General features: G+C 42.4%; 1 protein-coding gene across 4 annotated transcripts in view; it reads left to right on the top strand.

Moving 5' to 3' along the window:
• MAPK10 (mitogen-activated protein kinase 10) overlaps positions 1 to 23,809 on the top strand; it is a 241,628-nt gene that overhangs the window by 184,945 nt on the left and 32,874 nt on the right. For all 4 annotated transcript variants that reach the window (XM_081959215.1, XM_081959214.1, XM_081959216.1 and 1 more), the window contains 2 exons: positions 14,723 to 14,905; positions 18,597 to 18,721. In XM_081959215.1, coding sequence (XP_081815341.1) covers positions 14,723 to 14,905; positions 18,597 to 18,721 — 308 coding nt within the window. The remainder of the gene's footprint in view (positions 1 to 14,722; positions 14,906 to 18,596; positions 18,722 to 23,809) is intronic.

Here is a 23,809-nt window from a genome sequence, read left to right as displayed (position 1 = left end):
GGAAGGGTATCAGAACATCATAGAGTTATAGACTGGAAGAACAGCTGATTCCCTACAATAAATCCAAATAGGACCAGCCAATAACTGATCCTTATACTGTAAATACTGGTTTTATTTATTTTTTAATAATTAATTTTTTTTCATGGCAAAGATCCAAACAAGATATTCCAAGGCAGGGAAAACCAAGATCTACCGATGTCCCCAAAGACAGCATTTCCCAGCAGAGGACTTCCTGGATTAGTTAGGCTGTGGATCATGGGAGTTCCTGTCCCAAAGTCCTACATAAAAAGGAAGACTATTTTAAGGCTTGCTTTGTGGTATCTTCTTGCAATTGGATTAATTTTTCTTTTTTTAAATTCCCAATCAAGAGATACAGATATTTGACAAATGATTTGAGACCATATGAATCAGGGAGATTTTCCTCCTCTTTCATTCCGTCCATGCTCTGAAGTCGTGGAGATGCCTCTGCAAGCTTGCTAATCAATTAATTGCAAGGTAGTCATTGAGGTATTTGTAATTCTGCACGCAAAAGGCAATGGCATCCAGATGGAGCTCAGCTGAATAATGCCTCTGAACTTTTGAAACTGTTTAATCAGAAGTGCCATCATCAAATCTAGTAGCAGTAAATTTCAGAGGATAATTGCAGCTAATGGCAGCATTTATTATTATTTTTTGGCTTGTCCCAATTGAGTGCTAGTTTCACCCACTGATTTTAAGTTCTAGCACAGAAGAAATATGCTACCACCATCTGCTATCTTCCTATTATTGTAGATATTTCACACTTCTATCTTTCTTTCCCCTTGGATTTTTTTTCGTAAAATACCAAACCCCCACACACATAATTTGGTATTCAACAGGGAGAATTTACTGCATATCAGCAGGTTCTGACCAGTTCTGGAGAACTGGTAGCGGAAATTTTGAGTAGTTCAGAGAACCAATAAATACCACCTCTGACTGTCCCCACCCCCATCTATTCGCTGCCTCCTGAGTCCCTGATTGGGAGGAAATGGGGATTTTGCAGTATCCTTCCTCTGGGGTGGGGAGGGAATGGAGATTTTACAGTATACTTCCTCTGCCACGCCCACCAAGCCATGCCACGCTCATCAAGCCATGCCACGCCCACCAAGCCACGCCCACATAACCAGTAGTAAAAAAAAATCTGAATCCCACCATTGCTGCATATGAATACAGATAATCCTCGACTTACAACCACAATTGAGCCCAATATTGCTAAGTGAGAAAGTTGTTAAGTGAGTTTTGCCCTATTTTACGACCCTGGGCCACAGCAACCCTCATAAATGTGACCTCCCAAGATTGCCAAGCGTCTGAATTTTGATCACATGACCATGGGAATGCTGTAATGGTTGTAAAAAAAATTATCATCTCACTTTTTTTCAGTGCCTTGTAACTGCGGTCACTAAACAAATTGTTGTAAGTGGAGGACTACCTGTAACTGTAACTTTGGCTGCCTTATTTTCTAATTGCTAATTGCATTTTTTAAAAATGGGCATCCTACCATGGGGCTACCCAGTCTTTTGCCACTTTGATAGGAAAAATAGAATAGAAATGGAAATAGAAACAGAAACAGAAATAGAATAGAATGGAATGGAATAGAATAGAATAGAATTCTTTATTGACCCAGTGTGATTGGACACACAAGGAATTTATCTTTGGTGCAGATGCTGTCAGTGTACATAAAAGCTATAAGTGATCATGAGATCTGAAGCCCAACATTTTTATGGGTGTCAGGAAAGATGCTTTATAAGATGGAAAGCTAACAGTACATGCAGATCAGGTGCTACCATACCATGCATTCAAATGACGGCAATACTATTTACTCCAATGTTGGTGTTTTCACCCCAGGACACTGATGCGTTTTTATATTATTTTTTTAGTGCTGTCCTTCCCAAAGGAGCCTGGAGCAATACCCAAAAACAACAATAAAAAACAAATTAAAACACCCGTGGGAACAACCCCATTTCCCTTGGGTGAATTTCCAATTAGAAATTCTAAAAATCCTCTAGTCTTCTGGTCTGTAATACTGCACAATGAGCCAGACCCTGTGATAGAATCATAATCAGGCTTTTCCTGCTGGTTTTTTTTTTTTTTGGCATGGATAGGCTAGTACAGGGGTCAGCAACCTGCGGCCCTGGAGCCACATGTGGCTCTTTCATGCCTCTGCTGCGGCTCCCTGTCACCAGCCGGTTCTACAATTGATAGGGCTTTCGGTTAGGACAGGTGAAGGAAAAAGGACGCCGCACTAGGAGGAGAAACCGGATTTCCAGTCGGCTCCCGAATTGAATGAGGGGCTTCCGGTTAGGACTGTTGCAGCTCTTTGACTGTTTAAGGTTGCCGACCCCTGGGCTAGTATATTGGGAAGACATCTCTGCATTCAATTAATTTTTACCAGAAAAGCTATATCATCCCATTTGAAAACAAGAAGGTTTCCCAAGATTGCATTGTTTGCATACCTGACTTCTGGTCAGATGAGTTTTAGATAGTTCATTCCAGACCTGCCCTAAACTCCTTAAACAGTTACTGAGGGTTTCCACAGAAGCTGGACTTTTCCCCACCATCTCTCAGATACCTCTGCTTTACTGATTTTACTCATCTATGAAACCTACAGATGGTGTTGGCATTAGGCCAAGCTCAGGGACCTGGGCTGTAGATAATCCTAGAGGAACATTTTACATCTGCTGTTGCAGTCAGGATTCCGCCTAGACAGGGGACAGGAACAACATTAGTTACCCTGTTGCATGACCTTAAGAAGACCAACTGACCAGCTTTAAATTGTCTTCGGTTCCTTTCTGTTTCTTTCCACGGTGCTCCCCTGCATGCAAGCAAATTTAGACATATTTAACAATTAAAAAAACCCATTCTATCCCACAGTTGCAAACTCCTTTTCTGTTTTCCCACCATCCTTTCACCCAGGTGGTAAAGCTCAACCAACATTTTCTTTAGTCCCTCCCCAAAAGTATTCTCTGGTTTCTGAAAGGGAATACTTTTAACACGGAGAAGGATTTTATTTGGAGAATGAAAGATTGCCAATCTTCTTTTCCAGCTCAATTAACTGATGTAAGTCAGGGGGTTACGGTACTTAAGATAGGGGTAGTAGGACAAAGGAGGTAGAATTCAATCGATGAGTGTCTCGAATTTACAGGATAAATTACCCATTTAATGGGGAATCTGTTCCTAGGTACGTTGCAGATTGCACCTAAATGCTAAGCCTGCTTTATGCAGAAATGTGAAAAATAAATTGGGGACTGGGAAAAAGAACAGATTTTTTTTTAAATCCGAAGCCAGCGGGCCAGAAATAGGGATCAGTCACACTTTCATTAGTGCACTTCTTGTTGGTTTTGGTTTTTAAACCTTCTGTCTGTCTCTAGCAAGCCCTTCTGTTGCTACATCTCTGAAAAATGTGATAGCAGGGCTTGATAGGACAGACAAGCCGAAGAAGCAGATGGATGCAACAGAGAATGGTTGCCATGGAATTCTGATTCTACTTCTAATTAGAATATCTGATTCGGGATAAAAACAACAACAACAACAACAACAACAACAACAACAACAACAACCTTCCCAGGAATCCCACATCCTAGTAGCAAGGAACCGTGCCTGTTCTTTTGATCCAACCAGATAAGTCTTCTCATTTGTTTGTTGTTCTGTTGCTGTGTTCTTGTTTACCTTCATTTCATTTTTTGTTTTCAGTTGACATGTGGTCAGTAGGGTGCATCATGGGAGAAATGATTAAAGGTGCTGTATTGTTTCCTGGCACTGATCGTATCCTTCCTAGGCTGTGGGCTTCTCCAGATAAACATTGTTGTTCTAATTGACACTTCTGATTTGGAGCAGCTTAATGCTTACAGACTCTGTATGAACTGCAATACACATTGTATGTAACGATGTCTTCCCATCACTGCAATATCCTTCATTTGAACCTTTGCCATAGATTCAGAATTCCTGAATTCCTTGTTCCCTGTTTGTCAAGCATTCTTCTTTAACTTTCTGTGTGGCCACAGATCCTCCTAGCGCTCCACACGTTAATAAAGCTTACGGCAGTACTTCGTAGGTTTGGTCTGGTTTGCAGGAACATTAATTTTATTTTTTATTTCATGAATCCATGTCCATGCAGTCTGGACAACTGAATTAAATTCACTGATTGGGGAGAGAAATTCATTGCTCAAATATACTGCATTCAGTTTTGGTTGCCACAATGTAAAAAAGATGCAGAGACTCTAGGAAGAGTGCAGAGAAGAGCAAGAAAGAGGATTAGGGGACTGGAGGCTAAAACATATGAAGAACGGTTGCAGGAACTGGGTATGTCTAGTTTAATAGAAAGAAGGACTAGGGGAGACATGATAGCAGAATTCCAATATCTCAGGGGTTGCCACAAAGAAGAGGGAGTCAAGCTATTCTCCAAGGCACCTGAGGGTAGAACAAGAAGGAATGAGTGGAAACTAATCAAGGAGAGAAGCAACTTAGAACTGAGGAGAAATTTCCTGACAGTTAGAACAGTTAATCAGTGGAACAGCTTGCCTCCAGAAGTTGTGAATGCTCCAACACTGGAAGTTTTTAAGAAGATGTTGTATAACCATTTGTCTGAAGTGGTGTTGGTTTCCTGCCTAGGCAAGGGGTTGGACTAGAAGACCTCCATGGTCCCTTTCAACTAGTCTAGTCTATAGTTTGCTGCAACTTACATAAAGGGGGTTCTGCTATAATTTTACAATTGGGCCATTATAGATGGCTGTAGTATCGTCATCTAACGTTACATAGTTGGAAGTTGGTTTTAGCCTTTATATCCTAGGTTTCAGGGACGTGCGGTCAGGGGAGGCAGGGGAGGCAGAGCCTCACCGCTCTCATCATGAAAATAAAAAAAAAAAGGGAAAAGGGAAAAGATGCTGAGGAGCCTTCTGCACACATGGTCCGGGAATGGGACCACGTGTGCAGGAGGCTCCTCTAGCCTCAGCCTGCCTCCTGCACACGTGGTCCCATTCCCCGCCTTCCTGAGTCAACATGAAGGGGACCGCGGAGCGCGAGCCGCGGGACCACAGAGCGCGAGCTGCGGTCCCCTTCATGTTGACTCAGGAGTCAGGAAGGAGGGGAATGGGACCACGTGTGCAGGAGGCTGAAGCTGCCTCAGCCTCTTGCACACGTGGTCCCATTCCCCGCCTTCCTGAGTCAACATGAAGGGGACCGTGGCTTGCGTTGATGACGTCACCAGCCTCACCAGCCATAAACCTCACCGCACGTCACTGCTAGGTTTATATCCTAGCCTATATGGAATCTGTTGGGCAGATCAATGAATAAATAAGCATCACAGATCCATTTCTTGTTTTGTATTGGATCTACAAATTCAAAAGAGCTTGGAATCCTTAATGGCACCTATTGAGGCCAAATGATATGCCTGAGGGTAGCACAGTTTTGAAGAATGAGTCCAAATAGGGTTGAGTTGCTGTTGTGTATTTAAAGAGATCCCTTGCAAATTCTGAAGTGCTTTGGACCTTGTGCAAGAGACAGCATCTCTCTGCTATTAATTAAATCAGGTACTCCTTTTTTCATAGTTTCATACAAGCTAATTTACTGTTTCAAATCGGTGTGCAATAAGCCATGACTGATAAAACAGCAAATATTAGCAATATTTTTTATTTTGGATATCACTATTGGGAATAATTCCTACATGTCTGACAATTGAGTCAATGTTCAAAAACTCAGTCTTTATGCTTGGAGGTTCTAAAATTGAGGGTGAATAGGAACCTTGGGCCTTCAGCTTAGTCCAGCCCCATTATTTTATACTGTACTACACTGGCTATCATTTTACAATACGCAGCACTTCCTTCTGAGAATCCACGTGTATTCCTGGTGCTCTGATAAATATAATGCAATACAATATCAACAATGCACATCTTTGCCCAGCTATTTTTAGTCAATCTTTTAATATTGTCTTCCAAACCAGGCATAAATATGAAATGAGTTTTACTTTAGGTACCCTATTTCTCCGCAATACGCTCTGGATTCAGTCATCCTTTTGACGTGGTTAAGCAAATAGAATAGCTTTTTAATGCAAAAATAATTATTTCGAATAAATCGGCAGGAGAAAAGATAAACCTGACCCAAAATGTCCTATAGATAATGCATTTTAAAAGCCTAGTTTCTTTCAAACAGCTGCATGGTTATTAAAATTTGTTCACAGAGCCTCGATAATTAAACCATTAAAAGCATTTGCTGTAGAAAAATTCCCTAGAAACAACCACTAACAGCTGATGATTTGTTTCAAATTCATTCTTAGCAGTGTTGGTATTTTTAAACAAATAAGATGCAGGGGAAAATGCCATTAAATATGCAGTCCATTTTCTACAAGGCTGTGCAACATTTCCTCTTATGTCTCTGTTCTCATTTAACCTGTAACTTTTTCAACAAATTTTATTTTAGTTGCAAAAGCTGCTTCTACTGATTGTAATTTTGTTTTACTTGCAAAGCTGATTTCCTTTCCTGTTCCTTTCACATGTTTAAGATTCAGGCTTATCCATAATCTGCTGGCAGTTTTTTTCCATATTGATAGAAGAGAATATTTGTAGTTCAGGATTGAACTATGGGGTCCTTGGGCTCAGACTTGGTCTGAGTCTAGTGGTTTCCTTGCAGATGTTTCCTTACCAAATTAGGTAATATCATTCCACCCACCCACCCTCATCAACACTGATGAGGTTACCTAGTTTGGTAATGAAACGTCTGCAAGAAAAACACCAGCCTCAGAGAAAGCAAGAACCTCACCGTTTTTTTCCATCTCTGATCTGCATCATTAACCAGGACACACCACTTGAGTAGAAAAACATATGCAGACTATATATCAGAATGATAAACCCCAGAACAATGGCAAGTAGTTTTCTGTATTGATACATAAAGATCATCCAAGTATGCTGGGTTAATAAACCACAATGTAACAAAAAATAATCCCTATGTTTAGAATATGCCAGGTGTTTCCTATTGAACAAATGGCAAACTGCCATAGAGATGAACTTTACTTGATAATCTTGACGCATGATTTTGATCCAGTGTCTGCAAACAAGCTAGAAATCATATGGTAAACCAAGCTCTTTTAAATTTAGCTTATTATTCTGTCTTTTTGGACACGTTTAGTTATGCTTCTGGGTTTTACTGTCATACTTTCTGATTTGTTCAGGCTAGATTGATACCTAATGCCAAACCAGACTCTTTGATCTATTGAATAACCTAAAGGGCTACAATAAGCCACAAAGGCTTTGGGTTAAAGCTTTGTGCGAAGAAGGTGCATATTGACAATAAACAAGCTATACACTAGGATATCTGTTCAAGATGCTGAGAATGGAAGGATGGCTGGATTAGTTGGGATTAAGGATAACATTCCTTTGCTTTCCCTCTATGCAATGCTTGAATGATGCCTTGGAAAATAATTTGGTTTTTATCTTCATAATAGCAATAGCACTTAGACTTATATACTGCTTCATAGTGCTTTTACAGCCCTCTCTAAGTGGTTTACAGAGTCAGCCTATTGCCCCCAACAATCTGGGTCCTCCTTTTACCCACCTCGGAAGGATGGAAGGCTGAGTCAACCTTGAGCTGGTTGAGATTCGAACAGCCAAATTGTAGCCGTGCGGCAGTCTGCAGAAGTAGCTTGCAGTACTGCATTCTAACCACTGTGCCACCACAGCTCTGATATATAAACCATAATATCCTATGAGGATATTTATCGTAACTGTTAGTAATGGGGGCAGGTGGTCCTTGACTTAAAACCACAATTGAGCCCAAAATTTCTGTGGCTAAGGAAAACAGTTGTTAAGTGAGTTTGGCCCCATTTTACAATCTTTCTTGCCACAATTGCTAAGTGAATCACTGCAGTTGTTAAGTTACCGTCTTTCCCCCAAAATAAGACAGGGTGTTATTTTCTTTTGACCCCCCCCCCCGAAATAAGGTCTTGGCCTTATTTTGGGGGAGGTCTTATTATTTTTGAAGCGCAGGAGGCACGTGGTCACCTCATGGCTGCTGCCGTGTTGCAATATTTTCAAATAGGGCTTATTTTGGGGGGGGGAGGGCTTGTTGTAGCGCATGCTCTCAAAAACCCGATTGGGCTTATTATCTGGGGAGGTCTTATTTTCAGGGAAACAGGGTAGTAACACAGTTGTTAAGTGACCAGGGGGCGTAGCCACCTTGACATCACTCATGTCGGGGCGCCTGTGGCGGCCCAAGCACTCTGAGCGCGCCAATGAAAAGAGGCTCTCGAGCTCTGTTAGCTTCATGATGGCTGAAAATGCCCCTCCAGGCTCCTTTTTTGCCGGCAGAGGGCTGCAGGAGGCCGTCACAGCCTAAAACAGCCCCCCCCAGGGGTTCATTTTTTCTGGCAGAAGCACTGCGGGGTGCTCCTTTGCTATTTCCAGGGTGTCTCCCCAGGCCAGGTCTAAGCACCCAGTAGCCCTGTGTTTGACACCCTTGAGTTAAAGCAACCAACTAATGTTTCAACTCCTGTCTTTTTCAAATCAGTTTCCAAGGATTGTTTTTTCCAGCATTTGGAGAATAACAGTATCTATCAGAAGAGACTGGAAAAGAAGGGGGCAAGGATTAGGTCAGGCTGAAGAATTGTATACCCTCTAACTTGTCCCTGTTGCTACATTTAAAACAATGTAGGTTTAATTTTTTTGCGTTCTCTGGCCCTGTTTCCCAGATGTTGAGAAAAACCCATAGAAATCGATCTGTGAATATTCTTTGATTGATTTTGATGTGTTTCTTGAAATACATTGTGTACAGCTGACCTTGTTAAGATCAAAAGCTTTTGAAGATTGCCCAGAAAGAGCCCTGTTCTATCTATGATGCAAAAGTTTTCAGAGAGAACTATGTTGCCCATTCATTGTAAGCAGCCCAAACTATTTGGTCTAGATTTTAAATATGAGTGATATGGTATTGGAATATAATAATATAAATAAATAAATATTTATTTCTTAGCCGCACCCTCTCCCGAAGGACTCGGGGCGGCGTACAATGAAACATATGAAATAAATATGTGGACAAAACAAACATATAACAGAGACATATACCGAGACATACACAAGGAGGAGGTCGGCTGATGAATAAAAAACAATTAGAATACAGTGATTAAAAAACCCTAAATAATTAAATATAATTAAAATACCCAATTTTATCCATCTGGTTCCATTCCAAGTGTGGAGAAAGACACTGGAAACATGGAGGCTGATTGGAAAGATGGTTTAATGGTCGACAGGTTTTAATGGGTTTGAGGTCCTGGGCAGCTGACCACAAGGAGTGGGGTTATTTATACCCTCTCCTTGGGCCTTGCCCTTGAGCTTCCTGTTCCTGTGCAGGAAATGTATTCTATTGGATGTTTGTAGTGGTTACTGCTAACTTTATAGGCTATCTGAGTCCCAGGCTTGGTTGTGCAATTTCTATTGTGGCTGAAGGACTTTGCCCTGAAAGATAATCCCATCACCCTGGAGCTGAAGGTCTTTTGTTTTGTAGATGGCCTGGCTCAGTCCTTCTCAGTGGGCACCAAATATCTGTTGGGGGCAGGGAGCTGAAGCTCTGAGTTTCTGTCTTTAGAAATATGTTTCTCTAGGGAAAATATAATATTCTGCCTTTTTAATATGTCCTAAAATATTTCAATCTTCTAAGAGGGGTGGGTGCTAACTTTCTTCAATAGGATAATGAGTTGATGCAATAATCTGGATTGTGTTGCAGCCAATTTTTGAATTCCTTTGAAGGGAAGTAAGAGGAGAGAAGATTAGATTTTATAATGGGTATATATCATAGCTATTTCCTACAGAAAGCCAAAGGAAGGACAGGATTTCACCCATTGTGAAAGACGTTTAGGTGGGAATTGGGAATTGTCTTCTCTACTTTTCCTCTATAAATTGGAATTAATATTTGCATTCCATAAACTGAGTTTCTCTAGTCTAGGATATAGCTCTTATTAGCCACTATTAACCACAAGCTAGAATTATCCTAAACTTCTGAATAGGCACGGTTGTATATCCAAAATCTGTACTGGCTTCATGTGTCACTTTGTTTTACAAACATTCTTTATTAAAATAATCCACCCCTTTGCTTAATCTTAGGAAATCTCATTATCGCCATTCATATACTGATAAAAATTGAAGCTCATTCTTTATTAACCTAAGGAGTTCAGTGCTTTCATTTCCGGTTGTTGAGCTCTCAATCCATGCACACCACTAGTTCATTGGCAGAATCTGCCCTAGATAAATGTAAGAATATGTTTGCATATATATCCTTGAAGAAGATTGCTAAAAAAAAAAAAAACCACCAAACGCTTGCTCATTTTTCCTGGCAAGATATGCTTAGTGTTATGTCAGCTGAACTGAATGAGCTGTTTATTGAAAGCTTTATACCGGTGCGATCCATCACCAAACCATTATTGTGACCTTGTTGTGGTTTGTGATAATTCAATTTCAATTTATTAGCGCTTATAGACCGCCCCCTCTCCCGAAAGGGACTCGGGGCGGTGTACAGTCCATGTCAAAGAACAAAATTAAAACAATTAAAATTACTACATGGAGTAATAAGCGGGAGTTTTCTAAATGAATGATTTTTATATCAAAAAGAAATAGCAGTTTGGAGGTGGCTCCTTAATTAGAAATTCGAATAGGCAAGCCAAGTGCAACAGAACAATATATTTTCCCCTAATTTCATGGTAAAAACGCATGTGGAAAAGGCATAAACTTAGGTAGAAGAAGAAGGAAGGACGGGGACAATGGGAAGTTAGCTGCTAGGCCAGTTAGCTTTTTCTAAAGGTGTGCCAAAATTGGGGATTTTTGCCCTCCTTAGGCTCTGGAGTCTTTCCTGAAGCCTGGGAAGGGTGAAAACGGCCTCCCCACAGCCCTCGGGAGGGGGAGGTGAGGCCGTTTTCACCCTCCCCAGGCTTCAGGAAAGACTCCAGAGCCTGGAGAGGGTGAAAAACACCCCAACGGGCAAACCGGAGGCCTGTTTTTCGGCCTCTCTAGGCTCTGGAAGCTTTCCTGAAGCCTGGGGAAGGTGAAAAGAGCCTCCCCTGGCCCTCTGGAAGACTGAAAATCAACTGGCCTGCGCTCACATGTGTGCCGGAGCTGAGGGCTGCCCTGTCGGCAAAGATGGCTCGGCATGCCACCTGTGGCACACATGCCATAGGTTCGCCATCATGGTGCTTAGACTGTGTTCCTGGATAGATGATCTATTAATGACTGCCCCCGGACTTAACAAGGATTCATCCGAATGATCCCACTCTGGTTTCAGATTAATTTTCCTTTTGTTCAAGCCAAAATATGACTTCAGGTAGTCCTCGACTTATGACCACAGTTGAGGCCAAAATTTATGCTGCTAAGTGAGACATTTGTTAAGTGAGTTTTTTTGCCCCATTTTTTGCCGTGCCTGTTAAGTGAGTCACTTTGGTTGTTCAATTAGTAACACGGTTGTTAAGTGAATCTGGCTTGCCCCTTGACTTTGCTTGTCAGAAGGTCGCAAAAGGGGATCACATGACCCCGGGACACCGCAACCGTCATAAACATGAACCATTTGTCAAGCGTCCAAATGTAAAGCATGTGACCATGGAGAGGGTGCAATGGTCGTAAGCGTGAAAAATGGTCAAAAGTCACTTTTTTCAGCGCCGTTGTAACTTTGAACGGTCACTAAATGAACTGTTGTAAGTCGAGGACTACCCGTATTGTAATATTTTGTGACCTGTACATTCCACTCATATCTTTGGGACTTTTTTTCTTTTTTTCCCTTGTTCTTATATACAGCTTTTCTACTATCTTTCATAAATAAATCATATTTGCCTTTGTGGTATAATGTTAGAGACAGTTGCAAGAAGTGTCATCCTTTGAGATTTAAACTTTATTCCCCCCTCGCCCCAAACCCTGCCATCCACCCACTTACTAACATAAATCATTAAGTGGTGGGATGATGGACCTCACACTAGAACATCTGAGCAACAGACATGAACAGTAATGTGTCATGTGTCAGGCCTGGAAGCCATCTTTTACATTGGGCCTTCCGGTGCTGTGGGAAAATGGGGGGGGGCATTATATGGAGTATGGGAGAGATATATAGTCATAGTAACACTCCTTTCTCAGAGAGTCAAGGACATCTTGCCCTGCAGCTGCGATGGTGTGACTGGAAGGGATCTCCAGTTGGGATGGAGCCTGATTGGACCATGTGATGGACATGTGGGTGCTGGGCAGGGACTTGGACTTTCATTTGGGTGGGGAAAACCTGGAAGCTCTCAGATTCAGGTTTTCCCAGATGTGCCAACATGACATCTCTAATAAAATGGAACTTTGAGGGACTTCATGCCTCGGAGTCTTCTTTTGTTGGGGGTGTTATTTGGAACCCTGACATTAACCCAAATCAGCTTTTAAAACTCTAATCAGCTCCCCAAACTCCAGGATGCTGTCCAGGGTCAGGCATCCAGCCTTTTATTCCAAAGAGAGCAGAGGGTCTCTAAACTTGGTAACTTTAACACTTGTGGACTTCAACTCCGAGAATTCTTAGGCCACAAGAAAGAATGCTAAGAAGCAAGTGACTGCAAGGAATCAAAATCCTTCCACCCTCCACCATTTGGTCAGAGCTGAAGAAACTTCTTGGATGAGAAGTGAAACATCTTCAAGGGGAAAAAAAACGAAGTCTAGTTGCTTTGAAAAAGAACATTTGGGACAATCATGGCCCAGATGACGGAGAACCTCCTTAGACACAAGTCTGAAAGTTGCCAAGTTTGGAGGCCCCTGCTCAATTTAGAATAAAAGGCTGAACATGGCTGTTGGTCACATGTTCTAGTTTGACTTAACATCCCTCCAGTTACTGATTTATGTTAGTAGGTTGGTGGATGGCAGGGTTTGGAGCAGGGGATGGGGTCTTGTAACTGGACAGCTTTAAGACTTGCGTGCTTCAAATGCCAGTTTCTGAGCCAACATTTTGGTTGCTAAGCAAGAGCGTTGTTAAGTGAGTTTCACCACATTTTACAAGTTGGCCACGCCCACCCAGTCACATGGCCGGCAAGCCACTCCCACAAAGTAGGCCACACCTACAGAAGAGGTTCTAAAAAATGTTGAAACCCTCCACTGGTTATGGCATATAATGAATGGAATGTATATGTCTGGGTGTATTTGAAGAACTGGTGTTTGAATCCACTGGACTGTTTCGATGAAAGCTTCTCTTCCATTTATTCAGCATCATATTTCCTAAAAGAACATACGCCTGTGATGGCGAACCTATGGCCCATGTGCCCAAAGTGGCATGCGAAGCCATGTCGCCCGGCACACGCAGCCTTGCCTGTTTGTCTTCCAGGTTTCTGGTGCGCATACACGTGTGATGATCAGCTGTCCTGACCAGTGCCAAAAACCAGTGTACACATGTGCACCTGCCAGCTGATTGTCAGGCGCACATGTGCACTAGAACCCAGAAGTTAGGCTTTTCCGGAGCACAGCTCCGATAAGAGTGCGCACACATGCGACATTTCCGCACAATCCTTTTGGTACTTGGTGCTGAAAAGGTTCGCCATCACTGACATATACTGTTAAATAATACAAGGTGTCTTATGAAGGATGCTTAAAGTTATTTCTGGATTAAGGTCTTGCAAAAAGAGGTGTTAATATTTTTACTCCTTTGGGTTTTGTTCTGCTCAAAAAGCAAACCCAGTGCTGATGAATGCGCTAAAGTCTTTGTGCATTTTCCCCGACATACTGAATAAATGTGGACTTACTGTCTTTGATGGGTTTCCTTTGTTACTATGAAATAGAAGTATCTTGCTGGAATAATAGGTTAACAACATGTCCAACTACTGATAGCAATTAATACCGATGACTTAGGGAAAAACACATGGATGTTTAGGGAACTGCTACAAAAAGAAATCTAAAAAGAGTTATACCCCACTGTTGTTCATCCAACTTGGTAAAATGCAGATATTTTAATCATGGGAGTCTTGTCTTCAAGTTCCATCTGGCTGCAGGTACTTATATAAAGTATCCCAGATGCTTCAACTATCTGTGTCATCCAACACATATAGAGTATGAGTTAAGAATCAGAAACAGATTGGTGTGGATGGTCCAGTCCCCACTTAAGCCGCAAAGCTAATGTATGAATCAGATTGCCTTCTTATACAGGTAATCCTCGCTTAGCGACCGCAATTGAGACTGGCGTTTCTGCTGCTAGGTGGTATGGTTGCTCAGCAGGAAATCACAAAAGTGCGGTTGACTGATGACATCACTTCCCATTCGCTCATTCAGGGAACCAACCCGATCGTTAAGTGAAACATCACATGAACGCGATTTGCTTTTTTAATTCCGCGTTCACCGTCAACTCTACTTTGTTGCAATCACAATGGTACATGTGAAATGTTTGCCCCTCCCTCCCAAGCGGTTTTCTTTTACACCGTTGTAACTTGAACTTTGTTTAACGAGGCAGCCGTTGAGTGAGGACTATCTGTATCCAAATCAGTAGGAGTCACCCACCAAGCTGAATTTCCAAGTCACCGGTCTTATTTTGGTATGGATGATATTGCTCTGATACAGTATTATATTGCCCTGGAAAAGAAACACAAAAGGTTGGCAAGAGTTTTTCATGAACTGAATCTAGTTTGTTACCTTTAGATGACAACGACAGCAAGAGTCTAAGAAAGCTTGGAGTGGTTGGGAAAGAGGGTGGGGTGGGGTGGGATTCTGCAGCCATTGTTTCCTTAACTCTCTCTGCTCAGATATTGACCAGTGGAATAAGGTGATTGAACAGCTGGGAACTCCCTGTCCAGAATTCATGAAGAAACTCCAGCCCACAGTGCGGAACTACGTGGAAAATCGGCCCAAATACGCTGGTCTAACTTTCCCTAAACTTTTCCCAGACTCTCTTTTTCCAGCTGATTCAGAACACAACAAACTCAAAGGTAAGAACAACAGTGATGTGCGAAGCATGCATGAACTAGGACAGGGGTGTCAAACTCAAGGCCTGGGGGCTGAATCCGACCTGCTTAGATCTGGGCCGCCCTGGAAACATCAAAGGACTGGCCTGCGGTGCCTCTGCCAGCCGAAACAGAGCTCAGGAGGGCTGCAGGCGGTTCTCCCAAGCATCGTTTCGGCTGGCAGAGGGTTGTAGGAGACCGTCGCAGCTGAAAACGGAGCTTGGGAGCCCATTTTCATTGGCAGAGCTCTCGGGCCACCAGAGGCGCCCCTGACATGAGTGACATCAAGCCGGACACACCCACCCCGGCCCCCTGAAGTTAAACACAACTGTGATGCAGCCTTAATGAAATCGAGTTTGACACCCCTGAACTAGGACAATGAGCGCAAGCTTGCCTTGCATTAGAAATGTATTTATTGCATTTACATCCAAGACTCCTGCCAGGGCGAAACCCATGACAATATATATGGGATCAGTCAGACAGTCCTGCTTCTGGTCACTGACTGGATCTGGATCTATTAGCCTTTACTAAGTGTCCTGTCTCATGTCAGAGGAGCTTTGCTAAATATAATCTCCCACTCTCTGTTGATCCCAATGTATTGTGGTCCGCTGGCGGCTTGCAAAGCTGGCAGCAGAGTCAGACAGCGAGGAGGAATTCCTCTCATTCCCCTTCAGCAAAGGCCTGGTAAACAGTCTTTCAAAGGTGAAGTTATGACCACAGACCTTATCTAGCTTGGAAACCTGCCATGTAAATATTTTCCAAATGCAGTGCTGTGCAAGGAAAGACTTGGCACAGAGTCTCTGAGATTCACGGACAGATCTTCACACTCCTGAAACCAATAAACGAGCGAATGAACGAATTGTTTCCTGAAAAAGCCCACTCCCCTTTCGCTTCTCTTTTATTTCCTGTGGGAGGGTCCATTCACCATCCACCTGTGGCTTTACTCCCAGTCGACCCTGATTTCTGAGCTGTTGCCTTCATCTGGCAACTCTGCGCATGCGCACACTGGGAACAGGCTCCAGCTGTTCCTCTGCCTCACTGCTGTCTAGCTCCATAGGCAGCCGAGAACTGCCAGATGGCCTTGGCCCCCCTCTCTGCCTCCAACACAGAGCCCTCGTCCGAACCTTCCCCAGCCTCCAGGACTGGCCCATGTTCCTCCCCAACCTCCCCACTCTGGCTCTGCTGCCAGCTCCGCTGGCCGCTGGCAGGCCACAACGGGGAACTTCTTTGTGAAATTGTGGCTTCATCTTGATTTTTTGATGTTCCGGGGTGCGATAATGGCATCAGTCAACAATTATGACAGATTATTTTTTTCTAGTCTCCTCCCATCCCTTTTGATGATATATAGGTTAGTTTATCTACAAGGCAGGGATTATACATACACACAAACTCATACATATGCATGCATACTGATGCTGCCGGCCATAATTTCTTTCCTATTTTTACGTACCTGTCACCAGAATAGGGTCATGATTGTGTTGTCAAATGTCACCGGCTACAGGCTTGATTTAAAACCAGACTATAACACTGAAATGTTGCAGATAAATTTAAACGAGTGGTAAGAATGTCTTTGGAAACATAATTTCTACATGAATATATCTGTTCGCCATCTGCTATTTTATCCCCATCTGTTTTTTCCCCCCCCTGAAAATGTTTAATCCAATTCCTACTATCAAAGAAAGGACAATTGGGGCTGTTCAGTTTAATTACCAGGGATGGGTGGATTCCTTTAGACCTCTCCAGATGTGGTGGGACTGGAGAATTCTGGGAGTTGTAGTTCCAACACATCTGTTGGTACTAGTTGGTGAAGGGTAGTGGAGGAGTCTCTTTCTGGTTTATTTCGTAATGAAAAAGTTCTGTTTTTGCTGCCCGTGTTGTAGCACTAACTAATTTTGAAATAAATACATGTGTAGATCTATTCTACTCCGTTTCCATATGAAACTGCATCTATATTCTTACCCCAGCTATAAATTTTCCAGTTTAACACAAAAAAGAAGAGTAGATTTATACCAGTGGTGGGTTGCCAATTTGTTTACTGTCGGTTCAGGCGCCCTCTTGTGCATCTGAATATGCACAGAAGCGTCTGGGCAGGTGGGCGGAGCCCCCTGCTGGTGCTACTACGGGTTCACCTGATCGGGGCCGAACCGGACACAACCCCTCTCTGATTTATACATATTTGTTTGAACAAAGGTTGTGAATGAATGGAGAAACAAAACATAATAATCAGTTGGTGTTAGCTACTTGGAAAGGTTTAATTGTTGAGAGGCCCCTTCAGACGATGAGGCCCTAAGCTGTACCTTGCATGACTCTGAATAAATTCACATGAAAACTTTGGTAGAAATTGTGAAGGCCAATAGTTCAAATTGGCTTGAATTGAACCTTTGTTAAGTTGAAGGTGTCCCACCTTCACTTTTCGCAGATTTGATACCGATAATTGAAAACCACCTTGATAACCCTGGTGCCAAATAAGATTCAATTTCAATTCAATTTCAATTTATTTGTGCTTCTAAACCGCCCCCTCTCCCAGAAGGGACTCGGGGCGGTGTACAGTCCATAGAGAATATCACAAAAATACAATAAAAAATTAAATAATTAAATATGTACAGTTTGGAGGAGGTTAAAATGCAATTAAAAGAACTGTACAAAGCTGAATAAATATAATTTTTTAAAATCCCTAAAACAGACACAACAGATTAAAAAACCCTAAGATAACCAGATAATAATACATTTGCCAGGAGGGACAGTTGTAATTATGCCAGGCCTGCTAATCGGAACAGGTGAGTCTTCAATTTTTGCCGGAAGGAGCGGAGGTCAGAAGTGGTTCTAATGTCGGGGGGGAGGTCATTCCAGAGGGTTGGGCCCATCACAGAGAAGGCCCTACTCCTTGGTGTCGCCCGTTGGCATTGCCTAGTGGACGGCACCAGGAGAAGTCCCTCCCTGTGTGAGCGAATTGGCCGCAGGGATGTATGTGGGATGATGCGATCCCGCAAGTAACTAAGATGTAGCCATTATCTGCAAAGGTTTGAATAGAGATGATTTAAATATAAATGAAACCCGTGATTGTCTTCAAAAGAAAAATAAACTTCCTAAGAAAACACGGACTGATGGAAAATGTTTTCATTTACAGCTCTGGAATCTATCAACTTAAAATGTGTGTCAATTTGGAAGGCATAGATTCCTAAGGCTGCCTGCGGTGGCAATGCACAATGTTTGTTAATCCGCTACAATTTGCATGTCATTTGTTTACACATATATTTATTTCCCTCTTGATTCCTTCCTCATCCAACTTCACTCCTGTGGTGAAACAAAAAACAAAAAAAGAAGGGGGGATTTAACAGGGGATTTAAAACATATGCAGAGAGAAAAATGTGTTTTCGTTTGTTGCCTTCCTGAATTAAACTACATGTTTATTGTATACAACTATTGAAAAATAAAAATTCCAAGCTGATGTAGAAGAAAAGAAATGAACTAAACAAACATTAATTTTCTAAACAGCTTCAAGTTAAAATTTCTAGTTCTGGCTTCCAAAGAAATCTAATGGAGCCATCTATTAATTTTCTTGTTCTTTAGCAGATGTGTATTGAATATGTATTGAAGCCACTGAATATGGCATTGTAAGTCATGCCTCCATCCATTCTTTCCCATACTGATGCATTTTCTGTTTTTGTTGCTCCAGCTAGCCAAGCTAGGGACCTTTTATCAAAGATGCTAGTGATTGACCCAGCCAAACGGATATCAGTGGATGAAGCCTTACAACATCCCTACATCAATGTCTGGTATGACCCAGCAGAGGTGGAGGCGGTAAGTAGACCATTCACTTTGAAATTAGAACTGTGAATGCTTTAGAACTCACCTTCCTTGAACCCTCTTTCTGTTTGTTTTCTTTTTATCGTTACAGTGTTTAGCAAAAGCAGCTCTTTTTCAGTAGAATCAATTGTTTCCCAAACCAATTGTTGATCAGTGCCACATATTGTACCATATTTACCGGAGTATAAGATGCACCCAGGTTTTGAAGAGGCACATTTTTTAAAAAAGTAGGTAGATAGAGAGGGAGAGAAAGAGAGAGAAATACAGTAGGTAGGTAGGTAGGTAGGGAGAGAGAGACAGTAATTAGGTAGGTAGGTAGATAAAGGGATATAGATAGATAGATAGATAGATAGATAGATAGATAGATAGATAGATAGATAGATAGATAAGATGATAGATAGATAGATAGATAGATAGACAGAGAGAGAGAGAGAGAGAGAGAGAGAGAGAAATACAGTAGGTAGGTAGGGAGAGAGACTGTAGATAGGTAGGTAGATAGGTAGATAGAGGTGGAGAGAGAGAGAGAAATACAGTAGGTAGGTAGGGAGAGAGAGAGAGAGTAGGTAGGTAGGTAGGGATATGTTTCCAGGTGTATTTATCCATGTGCTGGAGAAGGAAATACAATAGCTGACAACCTGTAGCACCTAAAACTTTGTTTCTGCTGGCACCGCATTTGATCAATGTACCGTATTTTTCGGAGTATAAGACACACCTTTTTTTCTCAAAAAAGAGGCTGAAAATCTGGGTGCATCTTATACATCGAATACAGCATTTTTTTGCCTCCCGAAGCCCTGCCCCATCACCAAAATGGCCGTGCATAGCCTTATGGAGGCTTTCAGAGAGCTCCTGGGGGCTGGGAAGGGCAGAAATGAGCAAACAATGGGCTGCTTTTTGCCCCCCCCCCCCGCAGCACTCTATAAGCCTCCATAAGGCTATGTATGCAATTTTTTTGACAAAAAACCAGGCCAGTTTTCGTGAAAAATGGGCCGTTTTTTCCTCATTTTTGGCCTCCCCCCCCCCAGGAACACTCTGCAAGCCCCCTCAAGGCTATTCATGCCCTTTATTTGAAAAAAACGGGCCCGTTTTCGCGAATGCAAAAACATGCCGTATTTGGTGTATAAGACGCACCCAGATTTTCAGCCTCTTTTTAGAGGAAAAAAGGTGCGTCTTATACTCTGAAAAATATGGTAGTTTATTATAAAACATTGGTGTTCTAAAATGGTACTTTCAGCAAATATTAGTATCAGTCTTCAATTGGTCTAGAACAGGGGTCAGCAACCCGCGGCTCTGGAGCCAAATGTGCTCTTTCATCCCTCTGCTGCGGCTCCCTGTTGCTGGTCAGCTTCACAATTGATAGGGCTTTCAGTTAGGACAGGTAGAGGAAAAAGGATGCCATGCTAGGAGGAGACTCTATTGTGGGGAGAAGCAGACTTCCGGTCAGCAGAGGAAAATGGGTGCTGCACTAGGAGGAGACTCTATGGTGGGGGGAACCAGAGTTCCAGCCAGCTCCAGAATTGAACGTGGAGTTTCCGTTTAGGATGGAAGCCCCACATGGCTCTTTGAGTGTTTAAGGTTGCCGACCCCTGGTCTAGAGCAGCTGTCATATCAAGAAGTAGGATCCCCAATGGCAGAAATTGGTAACCTATTTTCTAGACTATCGACTTATTTGTTGTAGCCCTTAAGAATTCACCCCAAGACTGCATCATTATATAATTATATAATTTTTGGTGGTATTACGTTATGCCACTTTTATGATGAGAAACAGAGGAAGCATCACAAGACTCAAATAGATTTAGTAGTTTAAAAAATGAAGAGCTAGGGACCTTAGACTTAGAATAACTTTATTGTCACTTTGCATGTACACTAATTGGGATACCTTAAAGTGAAATTTCGTTGCATACAGCTCTCAAAAGGGTCACCACCTCCAATATCATTACATAAACATGACAAAATAAATAAATAAACTACAGAGAGTGCTCAATTCGGCACAAGAAACCATTGGTTGCCCTCTGACACCACTGGATGACATCGCCAGATCTCGCTGCTTTAGCAGAGTAAGGAAGATACTCAGAGATGATTCACATCCTGGTCAGTGTCTCTTTGCACTTCTACCATCAGGCAGAAGACATCAAAGTATAGCCAGTCAAACAAATAGGTTTAAAGATAGTTTCTATCCTTGGGCTGTGAGACTTTTAAATACAACCACAATCACTCCATGCACAGGCTAGTTTTTTTTCCTTTTTCTATCTTTTTTCGTTTCTGTTATAATTTTGCACCAGTGAGGTTAAAACCAATTTCGTTGTATTTAAGAACAATGACAATAAAGATTATACTTATAAATACAAAATTATGCATATACCCACATGTATTATATGACACAGAGAAGCAACACAGTTTAGGTTGGATGTACACATGTACATGGCGAGAAAAACAAATCTTGTGAGTTTACCAAATGGATGGCGTAGGGAACTTAGCTGTTACAGAATCTGGTAGTTCTGCTAGAGATACTTCGAAACCTCCTCCCAGAGGGGAGCCACAGAAACAGGCCATGAAGAGGGTGCGTGGGGTCTCTAACCATGCTTTGAGCTTTAAGCACATAGCACTTATAAGCAGTATCCTGAATAACAGGAAGCGTGCTTTCTGTAATCTTCTCGGCTATCCTCACCACTCTCTGTATGGACTTTCTATCTGAGGCACGGCTGCCACCAAACCAAACAGCGATGCAGTTTGTTAAAACTGCTCTCAATTGTTTACCAATGTAGGAAAAATACTCAAAAACCCCTCCTTTCAATGACAAGCACCTAGGTGCATTAAGACTGTCTCCTTCATGTAGAACCAGCTGTCTAGTCTGTAAATATCCGAGTAGATATGTTGAGAGTATCCCATAGGTGAAGGTTGGATGCAGGAAACAAGATTGTCAATAGCACTTTCATCCTGGAATTCAATTCAATGGTTTTATTTCTGGCGCTTCTTACAGTAAGCGAGAAAATGATGAAGACTGAGCTAATTTGCTGGGCTTTAACTCAGAGACTGGCTAATACTAGATGCCGGTACAGCAGTGGGTGGTTTCAATTTACTTTATGGATTGTTTTTCTTGTTCTTAATGGATGCAGTGTAAACTACAGCATGCTGCAGTGGTGAAGCCTGAATCTATAAGAAGAGTAAAATAAATTATCTTCCCATTGGGTGTTTTTGGCTGCCAGAGTGAGCATAAAAGCTCAGGTTTGTCTCAGTGGTGAAATTCATTTTTTTTTACTACCGGATTTGTGGCGTGACTTGGTGGGCATGGTGTAGCTTGGTGGGCATGGCAGGGGAAGAATACTGCAAAATCTCCGCCCCACTCTGGGACGAGCCAGAGGTGACATTTGCCGGTTCTCCCAACTACTCAAAATTTCTGCCGCTGGTTCTCCAGAACCTGCTGAATTTCATCCCTGGTTTGTCGGCTGAGAAAAAGTTTACTATCCTGATCAGTTGATCTGACTTTAATGTCTTACATCTGCCTCTGCATTTCTGTGCACCTGAAGGATGAGTCCACCAAGACTTTCATTTCATGGCTTGAATTATCGTACAATCACAACTCCCCAAGGTCTTCTAGAACTCACATGTTAATGCAAGATAGCCATAGTCATCGTACCAAGGGAAAGTCTACAAACCCCCTTCTCTGACATAAGAGATTGGGTTTCATGGGGAACAAACAGAAGCACGACTCCTCTGCTTGTCAATACGTGGCCTGCAGCTATGACATTTGCTGGGTTGTCAGGCAGCCTCCGAGAAGTATTCTAGGAGAAACTGTTATGTCTCAAGAACTGCTTGCAAGCTGGAATACTAAGTAGAGGTTTCGAAGTGCCCCAGCAGGAGGAAATGATTCTCTCTCTTTGTTTTGTAGTGTCCTCGCGCTTCAGCTTACTGTTACCCATAAGTCAGTCCTTATCATCAGATAGTTACAGGTTGTCCCGGGGTGAAATTCAGCAGGTTCTGACAGGTTCTGGAGAACCGGTAGGGGAAATTTTGTATAGTTCAGAGAACCGGCAAATACCACCTCTGGCTGGCCCCAGAGTGGGGTGGGAATGGAGATTTTGCAGTATCCTTCTTTCCCCAGGAGTGGGGAGGGAATGGGGATTTTGCGGTATCCTTCCCCTGCCACGCCCACCAAGCCACGCCCATAGAACCGGTAGTAAAAAAAAAAATGAATTTCACCACTGGGTTGTTCCCACTTCAAGGGATGAACCATCTCAGCAAGAAGGAGGCAAAGGGAATTTTTATAGTTTCTGAAGGCCTTCCTAACTATTCCACCAACGTTGGAAACTTAATAATAAAATAAATCAATAAAACAACAGTCTCTTGCCATTTTGAGTGGGAAAACACAAGAACCTCTCTGAAAATCTCTCAAGTGGAATTTTTAGTGATCCCCCACCCTTTTTTTTTATTTCCAGGAGATTGTTTGACATGAGTAAATCCTTAAGTTTCTCTCCATTAGAATTGCTAAGAGATTGGAACTTGCTCCTTAACCTTTTATTTACTTATATCTGAAGTTTAATCTTATTTTTTAAGGGGGAGGGGGAAGGGGAAGCTGGAGGGAAATCAGTCACAAGAGAGTTGACATTTAATTACTTGCTTGCTTCCCGGCTTTTTCCGTTCTCCAAACTCCCTAATTTTAATCCATCTTCATACTGTATAAGCCTCTTCTAGGTTGTTTGAAAGCAACCTATCAAACACCTTCACTTGAGATAGAAATGAAAGATGAGAAATAGATGACTTTGCAAACAAAAGCTGGGTTTAAAGGTAACGGTAAAGGTTCCCCTCGCACATATGTGCTAGTCGTTCCCAACTCCAGGGGACGGTGCTCATCTCCGTTTCAAAGCTGAAGAGCCAGCGCTGTCTGAAGACGTCTCCGTGGTCATGTGGCCGGCATGACTAAATGTCAAAGGCGCATGGAACGCTGTTACCTTTCCATCAAAGGTGGTTCCTATTTTTCTACTTGCATTTTTTACATGCTTTCGAACTGCTAGGTTGGCAGAAGCTGGGACAAGTAACAGGAGCTCACTTCGTTACGCGGTGCTAGGGATTCGAACTGCCGACCTT

This window comes from Natrix helvetica (genome assembly GCF_964273705.1).
Source record: "Natrix helvetica genome assembly, chromosome: 7".
Lineage (NCBI taxonomy): Eukaryota > Metazoa > Chordata > Lepidosauria > Squamata > Natricidae > Natrix > Natrix helvetica.
The sequence above is the reverse complement of the archived record's forward strand: the minus strand, read 5'-3'. Positions and strand labels throughout refer to the sequence as shown.